The 13,327-nt window shown below is 57.3% G+C and overlaps 1 protein-coding gene across 2 annotated transcripts; it reads left to right on the forward strand.

The window, feature by feature from the left end:
• The first annotated feature begins 4,727 nt into the window (after window positions 1-4,727).
• CD74 (CD74 molecule) lies at window positions 4,728-12,513 on the forward strand. 2 transcript variants are annotated; one of them, XM_026122643.2, is made up of 9 exons: window positions 4,728-4,876; window positions 7,313-7,488; window positions 7,748-7,839; window positions 7,935-7,997; window positions 8,264-8,359; window positions 8,609-8,696; window positions 9,774-9,962; window positions 10,768-10,842; window positions 11,334-12,513. In XM_026122643.2, exons 1-9 carry the CDS (start codon window positions 4,800-4,802, stop codon window positions 11,342-11,344), a joined length of 867 nt encoding a protein of 288 aa, XP_025978428.1. In that variant the 5' UTR covers window positions 4,728-4,799; the 3' UTR covers window positions 11,345-12,513. The 2 variants fall into 2 exon arrangements, with proteins under 2 accessions (XP_025978428.1, XP_025978429.1); XM_026122644.2 differs by lacking the exon at window positions 9,774-9,962.
• Window positions 12,514-13,327: the final 814 nt, after the last annotated feature.

A 13,327-nucleotide genomic window follows, 5' to 3' on the forward strand; every position in this document is an offset into this window, starting at 1 on the left:
AGCATTTGTTTACAGTATCCGTATTTGTATGCTAATTATTAGGAGCTTTCACATACGCTTCGTATAATTTAAGACTGCCTCGTACATGAAAGCCTCTTGCTGTCTTGTATAACTTAGGATGTTCTTTCAAGTGTGGAGAAGACTTCTATATTTATTCTTCCTTCCTTAAATTATGTCATTTTGCCTCTATCGTGTCTACTGTTACAGGACGCAGATCCTCCACCTTTCTAGCTACAGATAATTAGCTCAGTGAGAGACCTTCTCTTATGTCTTAAATTTTAAGTTCTTATGGTAAATCAGTCCTAGCTGCTGAGAGGCCGCTCAAGCTGGCTCGCCCGAGGTGCAGAGCAGCCGAAGTCCCCGCTGCGGTCCCCAGCTTCGGCAGCGGCACCTTCCTCGCATTGCTGTTGCCCTGCAGGGCCATTCCCGCCCCGGAGACAGGAGGAAGGGGTGACTGCTCAGCACAGGGTATCTGGGCTCTCTGCCTGCGGTGCTGAGTGAATTTGGGCAAACCGCTGCGCTCTGTGCCTCGCCATGGGTGCCCTCCCTCTCAAGCGCTCGGTTGACGAAGAGCTTCACATTTGCTGCCTGTCCCTGCTCCTTCGAAGTCGGCTGTCCGGTCTCGTGCAGTCACGGGAGCAAGCTGCCGGCCTGCAGAACTGAGCATGCATGTGGCTGCAGCGATGCAAGGGAGGAAGGACGTGTGGGTGGTGGATGCGCACGGCCGGCAGCGGAAGGCTAGCGCTGTTTAACCCAACCCTCCCCGAACCTCCTGCCGTGCTGGAGGGCGCAGCAGTGCTCCTGAGCTGCTCAGGGTGCAGGTCCCAGCGCCGGCCCTGCGCTCCCCTCTGCTGACCCCCGGTGTCCTCATCTGCCCCACGGAGAGAGGGAAACCCTGGCTCCAAGCTGTCCGAAGCAACTTTAGCTGCGGCGCGGTGCTGCAGGGTTTGATTTTTGTTGCAACAGCAACACCCACAGCATGGTGCAACACAAACGTGCACTGCCCGAGTGTAAAATTGAAAAATAAAGCACAGCAACGCAGTGCTACGTGCCCCAGATAGCTGCCTGGAGGCTGCTGGTGCTTCGCTGCCCTGTCGCGAAGTGGGACATCGCTCTGCAGCAGGCTCTGCCTCAGCAGCAGGGAAAGGTCTGAACCAAACTCCTTGCCTCTGTCCTGCAAAAACCGAAGTTTGAGTTTTGTCCTGGAATCATCAAGCAGAGTCTGTTTCTGGGCTCGCTGAGAGTGGGCGAGCAGCGGAAGGCACAAGGTGGGAACAGATCTGCTGGTAAATCCTGTGGCTTTGTGGTTATACTTGGAGTTGCTCTGCAATCGCGTTGCAGCGGAGCCCCTCCAGGAGGGCTGACCCTGTGCTGCAGAATAGGATGTCGCGTTGCAGGCAGCGAGCACTGTGTGTTTCTTCAGCTGCATACCAGGAACTGTGGGCCGAGGACTGTGAAACGGAGGCTTTGCCTGGTAACAAATGACGTCACTTGAACGCCCTCAGGGTTATTTCCAACTCCACGCCTGAAATAATAGCTCTGTCTGCTTGGGTCAAGGTCTCCATGTAACAGGCAAGTCTGAACTAAGTCCCCCTAAGACTGAACTCCTTCTCTCGGATATTAAGGTGGTTTGGTTCCCCCCCCAAAAGACAGCCAGTTCCCCAGCCTCCTATAATCAAGATTTACCATATTATCAAGAGTTTCACGGGCAGCACAAAACGTGGCTGTCCTGACTCCTGCGTATCTGAAGCCTGGGGGGTGACAACGTGGTGCCGAACATATGTTTGGGGCCAATTTATGGGTTACTCTGAACAGGGCCATGAGGGGGAAGGCTCTGTTTCTGCTTCTTCAGAAGAACAAGCCCTCTGAGACCCCAGCTAGAGCCTGTGCATGTGCCGCAGAGGTGCAGGGACTTGGTTTCCACCCCAGCTGCCTGGGTTCGGGTACTACTCTGAGGCTGTGGAAGAAACAGCTGGGAAAAAGGAGGGCTGAAAGGGTCTGCATCTGCCCTGGGAAACTCACTTACAGACCTAAAACGCATCAAACGTCACTGCCCTGTGCCGAAAGGGGTAGTGTGATGTACTGGAAAAGTTGACAGAAAAGAGATGTCTGGATGCAGAGCAAATGGTTGATTCAGTGGTGAAAATCCATGAGCTGGGCTTGATTACGGGGGGGACCCCCACATAGGGGCAGCCCTGCTGCCTCCTTCGGCTCACGTAGGGAAGAGCGTGAGTCTTCTCCCTCTGCCCCCACAGCAAAATGTGCAGAATTAGGCACATTTCCAATGAAATCACTGTCGGTTTCATTTATCTAGTTCCTACTAAGACTTTCCATAGTTCCCCTTTCGGACTGAGGCCAGTCATGGAAACGTGCCCGGCGCTCGCTGGGCTCTGCGGGTCCTTTCCAGCCCCCTGTTCGGACAGGTCAGGTGCAACTGTGCATCCATGAGGAGTGACTCGTCTCCAAAACAGCCTCCGGGCGCTGCTGGGGATGGCTGCTCGCAGCCGAGCTTGGCACCGGCTCAGGGAGCGCGGCAGCCACGAAGTTCTGTCCACCCTGGAGCAGAGCGAGGACAGCTCTGCACCATCACGGCTCCTCGTTTGCGTGGTGACGCCGTGCTGCGACACAGTGCGGGGCCAGCCCGAACGCACTGCGTGCGCTGTCCACGGGAGCAGGACCCGGGCAGGATGTGCCCCACAGATCTCCAGTGCTCAGGTGCAGAGCAGGGATGTGGAGGTGCAGCTGCAGGTGGGAAAAGGCTAACAAATATCCACATCATCCATGGGCACCTGCAGCAGGGTCAGGTCTTGCTCACGCGGGTGGATCTGGGTGTCCCCAGTGCATCGCTCCAGCTGTGCCAGCACAGGCGTGCAGCGCCAGACCTGTGCCTCCCGCCGCGCCAGCAGTGCTGCTCCCCTCCGCCGGCACTGGCTCCGTGGAGGAGCTGGCCCGAGGAGCCAGAGCACGGGCCAGGAGGGACCGGCATCTCCTCCAGAAACAGCATCTCCCGAGAAACTCTGCCTGAGTCTTCGTAAACGCCTTTTCATTTTTCCTGAAACCTGATTTCTCAGCTAACTGGATGCCTAGAAAAACCTCAGTACCAAGATTAGGCAAGAGAAGTGAGGCGTTTCCGTAATGCCAGCTCAAATGGCTGTTTTAGAAGTAAAAAGCTGCGAATACACACGACCTGCAGGCCGGGAAGCAGCGTGGGGGCTCCCCAGCTATCCTCGGTGAAGGCACGCTCCCCACCTGGTCTGGTGAAGACCACACGGGAAAAGCTGGGGAGCAGGCAGCCGGGAAGGTCTCTGCACCAGGCACAGCCTCGACACCCAGGGCTGGGCAGAGCGAACACGGAGGTTTGCCTGACTGCCGGGTGGTGGTGGCACTTCCAGCCGCATCTGGGAGGACAAGCCAGTCCGTAGAGACGTGGCAGGCAAGACTTAAGCGCTGGGGGTGAGCCCAGGCCAGGTCACCCCATCTCCATCCCTCACAGCTCCAGGAATTTCAGGTCCCAGCCTGGCTGACAAGCACAGCGGGGGAACGGGGCTCCCTTAGGACAAAATGGGCGGAAGATGGAGAGTGCTTGGGCATCGCTGTGCTGCCTCTGGGACTGATCCAGGCAGATCAGGATGAGACTGCATGCAGAAGCAGAGCAGGGAGCTGGTGGTCAGCTGGGGTCATGATATTTAACACAGCAGGAATCATTGCCTGATTTATGCTAGCTGGGTAAGGACACCTTGAAGGGCTTTCCAGGGGTGTGCTTATGGCAGGCAGGGAGCAGGATGTGGCCCCAGCCTTGCTCCCAAGGGTGAGTGTGTGCTGGGGCTGCCGGCTTTGCAATTCAATCCTTGCCAGCTAGAGAGCCCTGGAGCTGAGCTAGCAGAACCCGTGTAACAGTTAAAGAAGGCTTCCTGAGCTCCTTGCAGCTCCCGAGGCGAAACTTTCCGGGCCGTGAGCCGTGAGTGCAGTGTTTTGCCTGGTAACCGGTGACGCCAGCAAACGCCCGCACGGGTTGCTTTTAACTTCACCCCCGGAGTATCGCTTCTGGCTGAACTCTGACCGAGGTCGTGCTGGCTCCTGACGCTGGAGGTGGCAGCGCAGGGAGCCTGGCGCCCCGGTGGGGGGGCAGCCCGTGGGGGCAGCCCGAGCGGGGGGTGCCCAGCGCTGCGGCAGGCCCTGGGCTGCCTTTCTCCCACCGCCGTTGAGCAAAACCCGGGTGGCCGCTTCTCCTCTTGCGTTTTTGGGGTGGAGGCAGGGCTGCCGGACGCACTTGGGGCCCCAACCCCAGCCGTGGCAGGTGACAAGTGCCCAAGAGGGCCTGAAAACAGTTGATGGTCCTTTTAGTGTTACCCCCTCGTGCTGGCGAAACGCCCCCGCAGCGACATGGGGATTTTCCAGCCTCAGGGTGACCTCGCAGCCCTTGAGATGGGGGGGTTCTGCCGAAGTGCAGGGCGATTGCACCGAAAAAAAAGAAAAAAAGCAGCTTTTCCCTGGCCGCAGAGGCAAGCAGGGAACGGGCCTTTGCATGGGGGGTCCTGCAGTGTAGGGGAGCGGCATAGGGGAGCACGCCCTGCCACCGCCCGCGTCCCGCCGCGGTACCGTCCCGCCGCAGGACCCGCACCATCAGCGCAGCGGAGACCTGGCGGACAGAGCTCTGCCTGGCAGCAGGTGACGCGGCCCGCGGCAGCCAATGGGGCTCCTCCCCGGCGCCCCGGGGCGGCGGGACACGGGGTATTTCCCGACGCGGCGGCCCCGACGCCCATTTCCCCCGGCGGCGGCGGCGGCGGCACGGCGGAGCCATGGCCGAGGACCAGCGGGACCTGCTGTCCACCTCTGACCGCGGCAGCGCCGTGGTGCGCGTCGCCGAGCCCCAGAGGTGCGGCGGGAAGGGGCGACCGTGGGGCAGGAGGAGGCACAAGTGTGGCTGTGGGGCCAAGGGGGGGTGCAGTTGTGCGGAGCAGGGCGTGGCGCGGCTATGGGGTGGAAGGAGGCAAGTTGGGCCAAGGGGGGGGGTATGGCATGGCTGTGGGGCCAAATGGGGCACAGTTGGGCCAAGGGGAACATGACGTGGCTATAGGATGGAAAGAGGCAAGTTGGGCCAAGGGGGGGGTATGGCATACCTCTGGGGCCAAATGGGGCACAGTTGGGCCAAGGGGAGCATGGTGTGCCTATGGCACACAGTTGGGCCAAGGCCATGGGGCCGAATGGGGCACAGTTGGGCCAAGGGGATCTCGGCATGGCTGTGGGGCCAAGGAGGGTGCAGTTGGGCCAAGGGGGTCTCGGTGTGGCTATGGGGCCAAATGGGGCACAGTTGGGCCAAGGGGGTCTCGGTATGGCTGTGGGGCCAAAATGGGGCGCAGTTGGGACAAGGGGGGTCTCAGTGGGGCTATGGGGCCAAGGAGGGTGCGGTTGGGCCAAGGGGGTCTCGGCATGGCTGTGGGGCCAAATGGGGTGCAGTTGGGCCAAGGGGGTCTCGGCATGGCTGTGGGGCCAAATGGGGTGCAGTTGGGCCAAGGGGGTCTCGGCATGGCTGTGGGGCCAAGGGGGCAGGCACAGTTGGGCCAAGGGGGTCTTGGTGTGGCTACAGGGCCAAGGGGGGTGCAGTTGGGCCAAGAGGGTCTCGGTGTGGCTGTGGGGCCGAGGGGATGTGGTGTAGCCACCAAGCACAAGGGTGGCCGTGGGCATGGCATGGACACGGGACCCCCTCGTGATGTAGGGCTGTCCCCTTGGCCCAGGGTCATCTCCCATCTCCCAGCCACCTTCACCCACCTTGGGGGGGAGGGGGGGGTCAAGCACCCCAGCCAATCAGAGAGCTGGGAACTGCTGACATCAGGAGTAGCCGGGCAGGCAGGCCGGCAGCGAGACCGGATCCTGCAGCCGCGTGCCAGCCCGAGGCTCCTCTGGGCGCTGCCACTGGCCTCTCCCACCGCTTCCCTGGAGAAAGGCGGCTTCTGAGACAGCTCTGCCGGGGGAGAGAGTTTGAAAGCGCGTCAGAATATCTGCCCCAAAGTGCTGTTTTTTACCTCTTTCATTTTCTGGAGGAAAAAAGCATCCGTTGGTTCTGATTAATAGAACAGGCAAATCAAATGAGCCCACAGGACATGCAACTCGAAAAAAATCCTTGCACAGAAGAGCAAGAGAAAGGGAGTCAGATTGTGTGGACAGGGAGTAGGAGGGGACCGTAAGGATTTTCCCATTGCTCTGGCATCAGGTGCTCCTGGGCCACTGCCAAGCTCTGCTTCTGCCACCTGTGGAGCTGCACAGGCCCCCCCCCGAGCGAACCGATCTGTTCCCCCACCCCTGCCAGGTTCAGTTTGGCTCCTGAGAGCCTGGCACTTCCTTCCTCTGTTTGCATTTCTTCGGCACCTGTTTGCAGTCTGTAGCCTCGCTAAAGCCATCCCCTGCCAGCAGGCGCAGGTCAAAGACCTGCTGGCGGTGTGTGGCTGCCCTCACTCGTGTGCTTGGGACCTTGCCCACTGCTGGCAGCATGCAGAGAAGTGCAGAGTCTGCCTCGGCACCCAAGTGTGGTGCTGGCCAGGTACCTGCTTCGCCCTCATGCAGCCGCGGGACTGCTTTTGCATGAGTTTTGCTTTGGACAGCAGCAGGGTGCCTTGCCCATGCGCCTTCTATTTACTTTTTAGAAGTATATACAACCTGGCATCCTTTGGGATATGTCCTCTGCCCATGGGGACCCATGGCCTTTCCCAGCTGGCTGCACCCTGTGCTGAGGGGCTCTGGCGAAAGGGGGTGCCCCAGCTGGGCTGCTCTCCCCCGAGCCATGTGACGTGTCCTGAAACCCCCTCGCAGCGTGCTGGCACTCAGCCTGCGGCTGCTGCTGTGCCCCCGTGCTTCTGGCTGCCCCCTCCGTGCGTGTCCCACCTACGCCAAGCAGGTTTCGGTTCCCCTAAATGTACAGAAGTAACCTTAACACTGAAATTTCACTTCTGCATGCTGCCGGCAGCCAGCGCCTGCTCCCCCGCTGGCCTGCCGGAGCTGGTGGTACTTAAAAAGTGCCTTTGTTTGGCTGCAGAGTTGATGGAGGCTAGTTAGGGTGGTCCATAGACTAGCATGAGGATTTTGTGGGGCAGAGATTGAGGAGTACAAGTGTGTTTCCTGCAGCCTGTGGTGCCACCTCCTCGGGGTGTTAATTGGAAATCCCCGTACTTGGGTTACTGGCGTAAAGGTTGGGCAAAGCACCAAGAATGCGGCTCCTGGGCCTCTCCCTCAGCACCCTTACAGCAGGGTTTTGTGAACATTTCCAGCTTTCAGGAGAGCAGAGCAGGGCCTGAGCTCCTTCCCCTGTGTCTTGCAGATCTACGTTTGGCCGCAAAGCTGCCTTCTCTGCTCTCTCCATCCTGGTGGCCCTGCTCATCGCTGGCCAGGCTGTGACCGTCTACTTCGTCTACCAGCAGAGCGGGCAGATCAGCAAGCTGACCAAGACTTCGCAGACCCTGCAGCTGGAGTCGCTGCAGAGGAAGCTGCCTCCAAGTCAGTAGCTCACGTGGTGGCGGTAGGAGGTGGCTGGGGAAATGTGGCAGGTCTTGCTTGACCTCCAAAATGAAGGTCAGCAGGGGGAGATATCTAGGAGCGGGCCTGGCTTTCTGGGCAGTGGCAGCTCCCCGGGGCTGTTGGGGACCTTCCCCTGGTGGAGTTGTGTCTTGCAGAACATGACCGTGCAGGAGAGGGTCAGGGGATCGGGGGATGGTCTCTTTTGTTGGTCCCCCTCACGTTGCTCCTTTCTCGGCAGGTGCCAAGCCCGCAAGCAAGATGCGGATGGCTGTGGTGAACGTGCCCCTGGCCATGAAGGATCTGCCACTTGCCCCCTCTTCGGACGGGATGGTAAGAGGTGGCCACCCCTGCCTTGCGCTGACTGCTGCCTCATGGCCCACTGCCAGGCCTTAGGCTGACTCTTTCCTTTTGAATTTTCTCTTTAGTCTGTGGAGAGCATGGGGCCCCTTAGCAACAAAACAGAGGACCAAGTCAGGCACCTGCTGCTGGTAAGGTCACCATGTGTCCCCTGGTGTGCAGGCACTGCCAGAGTGTGCCAACCCCCCACAGCTACTCTCTGTGCTGCCGGAGGCAGTGGGACCCCATGCTTTGGGCGGCTGGATGGGCATCATCGAGGGTTCCCCTCCTGCACCCTCAGGGTCTCAGAGCTGGTGGGAGCTCCGGGACTCCTGTAATATCACTCTGGTTAACGAGATCTTCATCCCATCCCTTCTTTTTTCTTTGCCCTGTCTCACTCTGGTGGTCACCTCTGCAGCAAGCAGACCCAAAGAAGATGTTCCCAGAGCTGAAAGACAACCTGATGGACAACCTGAAGCGCCTGAAGAAGTCCATGACTGATTCGGATTGGAAGGTCAGTGTTTGGCTGCGGTCCTGCCCTGCACCTTCCAGAAGCACTCTGCTTTTCTCTTGGGAGGGACTGGCATGTCTGTACCTGGAAATGCAAATCCTTATTGTGCCAGGCTTGCATTTCTCCCACCCCAAGGGAGGGGACATGCACGCGGCTGTCACTGCTCTGAGCTGGAGCCTGCAGCAGGGCACGTGTCCCCGTTGTGCATGTTCCCTTCTCCTGGTTACCCTGTGCTGTTTCCCCTTCTTGCAGTCCTTTGAATCCTGGATGCACAAGTGGCTGCTGTTTGAACTGGCCAAAAACCCCCAGAAGGATGAGAAGGTGATCCCGGCGGCGAAAGGTATCACAGATGGGGGCTACTAAATTAAGGGAGGGTTAGGACTAGCCCTTCAGTAACAATTGCATCCCACGAGGGTACAGCATGAGAGCACCCCACAGGCAACTGAGACTGGCCCAGGAGCTAGGAACCTCTTCCTTCCTCAGTGTCCAGCCAGGAACCTCTGTCTGGAGCCGTTAGGATGCCCTTGGGGCAGGGCATGGTGGCTGTTGAGGGTGAGGGCATGGGTCCAGGACAGCATCTGGGGCACTGCTGGGCTGGAGAGAGGAGTTCAGGCAACTGCTCCCCCTAGCCCTCAGGGTTTCCACTTTCGCAGAGGTATTAAAATGTCTTCACTGTTGGTCTTCAGCACCTTTGGTGCCTCTAATCTGCACCAATAAAGCCAAACTCACAGGGAAAGGAACAGCCTTTGGGGCTTTGCAGAGGAGCTGTTTGTTTGTTGGACTGAGGCTGAAGTCAACCAGGACTTTCCAAAGGAAAACTCATGGTCCCAGAAAGGGCCGGCCAGAGGCGCTGCCCGTTATCTGTGAGCAGACACAGAGATGTTGGAAAAGAGTGAACGTCTGGAAAAACACACCACCACTTCAAATCCTGTTGGTTAGAAGGAAAGCTTTAAAAAAAAATCCCTGGGGTGGGGTTTGCTCTTCCTCCTTTTAAATTCTGTTTAGCTGCTTCTGGATAAAAGCTCAGTGCCCAGAACTTCACACCGATTCGTTCCCTAGCCCTGGTCAGACCAATCCCCCTTAAGAAAATTGATGTTGACATGGTCTCCATTAAGTAGGGTTGTTACAGATTGCTATCATTAGGGTGAATGGCCCTTCCAGGAGAAATCCCCAAAAAGGCAGTCGTCCCAATGAAGTTAGGATTTTGTTTGTTTCCAAAACAAGCATTTTCCAGTTGCTTCCCTGCTCGTGTAGTGTCAAGGGGCTGGCCCAGGGTTTCCGAAACCCTGTTGGGTGACGCATCCTCTGGCCGGTTGTTGGCTGGACCGTCCTCTGGGCTGAGCGATGCCGTAAGGCTCCTGGGCAGTAGACAGCCCGAGGTGCTCATGGTGTATCCTGTTTGTTTTTATTGCCCTAGTGCAAACTAAGTGCCAGGTGGAGGCCAGTTCTGGTGGTGTCCATCCGGGTCGCTTCCGCCCCCAGTGCGATGAGAATGGAGACTACCTTCCCAAGCAGTGCAATGCCAGCACGGGCTACTGCTGGTGCTCCTACAAAAATGGCACCAAGATTGAGGGCACTGACACTCGGGAAAAGCTGGATTGCCCTGGTAGGTTGCCAGGGTGGGGAAGGAGGAGAGGAACAAACAGCACCTCCAGTCACAGTCCCTGGTTTCTCTTGAGCTCAGTAAGGAGCAGAACCAGCCAGGAGCTGAGAGGGTGCCCAGCACCACTCAAGCTGCTCAGCGCATTACAGGATCAGGCAGTGCCCCATTAGGGAGAGGCCAGGTGCCCTGGGGTCAGGTGGCATGGGTGGCCAGCAAAGGAAGAGGTTCCTAGAGGCAGCAGTGACCTGCCACCTTTGCTCCTGTGGGGCCTACCCCAAGGATGTGCTGTGGGGGATGGCCCTTCCCTGCCCCTTCAGCACCTCCACACCATGCAGTGCCATTGTGTTATGGCTGTTCTCTCTGAAGGGGACCTTAAAAAAAAATAGGAATGGGAGCCTCAGCCCTTGCCTAGTCACAGCTAGAGCTAAGGCCCTGAGTCCTGCCCCTCCTGTCTCTTGTTTGAGGTCTGAGGTTATCTGAAGTCCCAATGCAGCCCCTCAAAACAGAGCAAAAAGGCCCCAGCTTTTACAGGTGGGGGAAAACATTCAAGAGAGTCTTGCTTCACTCATCCCCTGCATTGCTCAGCCTGCCCCTTGGCACGCACTCGATCCCACCATGTCAGCATTTGGCTGAGCTTGAGCCAGGGTTGTTCATGTCCTGGCAAGGGAGCCCTCGAATGGCAGCAGGGCTCGTTGCAGTGACTACAGTAGCAGCAGTACAGGCCACCAGCATGGCAGTAGCAGAGAGGGTGGCACAGGGCAGTGTGCTTTCCTTGTCCCAATGCCGAAGTACTTTGTGTCCCCTGCAGCTGCACCCAGAGGTTTGGAGCCAGAGGAGATGATCTTCTCTGGGGTGGATGTTCTCAAGCTGGACACGGAGAAAAGTGAGTGGCTCAGCACGGTTGCAGTGGCAGGGTGATCACCTCCTAGTCAGTCACCTGGGTCCAGGGCAGGGTGGTGTTAGCTTGGTGGGCTGGGAGGAAAGCCCTGGGTCTTTGGGGGCAGAGGGGGTGCTTGGAGCTGCAATACAGATCCAACCCCTAAGTCTCCCAGCCTCAGCAGCACCACAGCAGTGCTGAGCAGGGGCCAGCAGTGAGACCTGGGTGGCCAGGCCCACACAGTGACTGGGACATGTGCCCTGTGCTGCAATACAGAACCAGCCCTGGGCTGGGTCCGGCCAAGTTGCAGCAGGGAGCAGCCTTGCTGTCACTGCATAGTGAGGCCAGGAAGCATGCATGGTCTCCCCCACATGCCCTGAGCAGTGGCAGTGCCTGGCTGCTGCAGCCATAGGGAACAGAGCAGCTCCTGCTGAAACCCATGTCCTGCGTGCTGGACCCAGAGTCATCTTATTAATTTCTTCCTCTTTTCCTTGCAGAAGCCAAGTAGAAGAGGATGCCTGCAGATGCCTCATCCCATCTTCAGCATCCCTGCTCACCATTTTGCTCTATTTCATTTGTGCTTTTACATTGCTCTTCCAAAGACTATTAATAGCAGGCAAGCCTGAGCACTTCTGCCCAGGTGTTAATTCTCTTCCCCTACTGCAGAGCATGAAAGTGGGTTGATCGTATGTTGTCTGCAGGCTGTCTCCTGCCCTGTGCTAGCACAATAGTAGGAGCATTCCCTTTGCTAGATACAAAATGTTCCCTTATAGGTATGTCTGGTAGAGCAGTCTAGAAAATTTCAACTGCATCAGACCCATAGTTCTTTCCCCTTTCGCTAATCAGGTATGAGCTGCTGAGTATGAGCTCTTGAGCAGTAACAGCATTGCTTGAGGGGAGCCCAGTGGGTCCCACTGTGGGGCTTATTAGCTCCACACTCAGGAGCCTCACCAACCCCTCTGCATTTGGTGACTCTCCCAGCAGTTTCTCCACAAAGTGCCTTCTTTGCCCTCTAAGGTTTGTAAACGGCTCCACCCCAGCCCCCAGAACACCTCTCCTGTTCAGGAGCTCTTTAGGAAGATGCTGTCGGTGAGAACAGCTTTCCCACTCGCAACCAGTCCTGTAGTGCTTTGCAGCACCCTGGCCACAGGCAAACAGCAACAGGCAAGTGTAGTGATCACCCATGCTGAAGAATGAGCCGCTAATGCTTTGTTATACTGAATGAACATTAAAAGACAGCAGCAAAACGGACAAGCTTCCACAAGCTTCTTAACTGAACCCTGTAGGTTGGAGCCACATATGACTACTAGATGTTAGACTACTGAAGCTTTTTTTTTTTTTTTTGGTAAACGGGTAAGTTTTGTAGGCATAGATGCTCAGCTGCAGCTTTTCCCTTCAGCTCTGAGACCAGCCAAGCAGCGGGTGATAGCCAGAACAGGAACTAATGCTGGAGTTAGAGGGCTTTTAATTTTTTTTTTGCAACATTTTTTCTTTATAAATGAACTCACTCACAAGCTAATCATTTCAAATAAACTTTTGAATAAGAAAACCTTGTAGCAACTCTGGCAGGGCCACACATGCAATCATTTTGCACCTATCCCATGTTTTTTAAAAAAAAAAATTTGGAGAGAATAAAACCAATAAAGTACACTCCCTACAGAGAGCTTCTTCCACTCAGATACTGTTCAGACATCTGTGCATGGTTCCCAGGCCTGTTTTCACTCACGCTTGCACAGCAAGGGAAGGAGCACAGGCAGCAGGGGTGCATGCTGCCGGAGTGGCTGCAGGGACACTGCAAGAGGGAGGATGTTATAGGCAAGCTGCTGCTGCTTGCACCACGCAGGCAGGGACCGAGGCCACCAAGCATTCTCACCTCATGGATGAAAAGCATCTTTCCCCCCGCCATGAAGGCTGGTGGAGCTGGAGGACGACCAAGCCACAGTGGCAGGTGTGCGGGGGTTGCATCTCCAAGTGGGGTTACAACACCCCTGTGGGTTTGGCTCACTGCAGAGCCCTGGGGCAAACACTGCCTCTGGTCTTGCCTCACGTGCTTGAGGTCCAACACCAGGGCTGGCGCTTCAGGCTCCCTGCTCCATCCAGCCCCAAACATGCCAGGGCCTGCTCACCTCGAGCACTGGGGCTTCAGTCCCCCCCTCTCCAGGGGCTTCAGGCCTGGTGAAGCCCAAGGCCTCCCACCAGGAGGATTTTAATTAATCCTCTGCTCTGAGATGGTGGGGGAAACAGCTTGCAGTCCCTGCCTCAGACTGCCCTCCTTCACCCCACTCTCACCTCCAGCTCCACGACAGCCACTGGACCTCGTGTTCCAGATGTGCTGAGGGCAGCCACAAAGCTGGGCTCTGCTGGGAGGAGCAAGAGGGTATCCCCTCCTATTTTCCTCGCATCCTAATTGCTAGGGCAGGGAATGAAGAGATGAAGCTAGGCATGAGCCCAGCACAAACTGCAGGCAGCAGCTGCCTGCGAGGCAGCAGGC

Source organism: Dromaius novaehollandiae, chromosome 15 (assembly GCF_036370855.1).
Source record: "Dromaius novaehollandiae isolate bDroNov1 chromosome 15, bDroNov1.hap1, whole genome shotgun sequence".
NCBI classification, from domain to species: Eukaryota; Metazoa; Chordata; class Aves; order Casuariiformes; family Dromaiidae; genus Dromaius; species Dromaius novaehollandiae.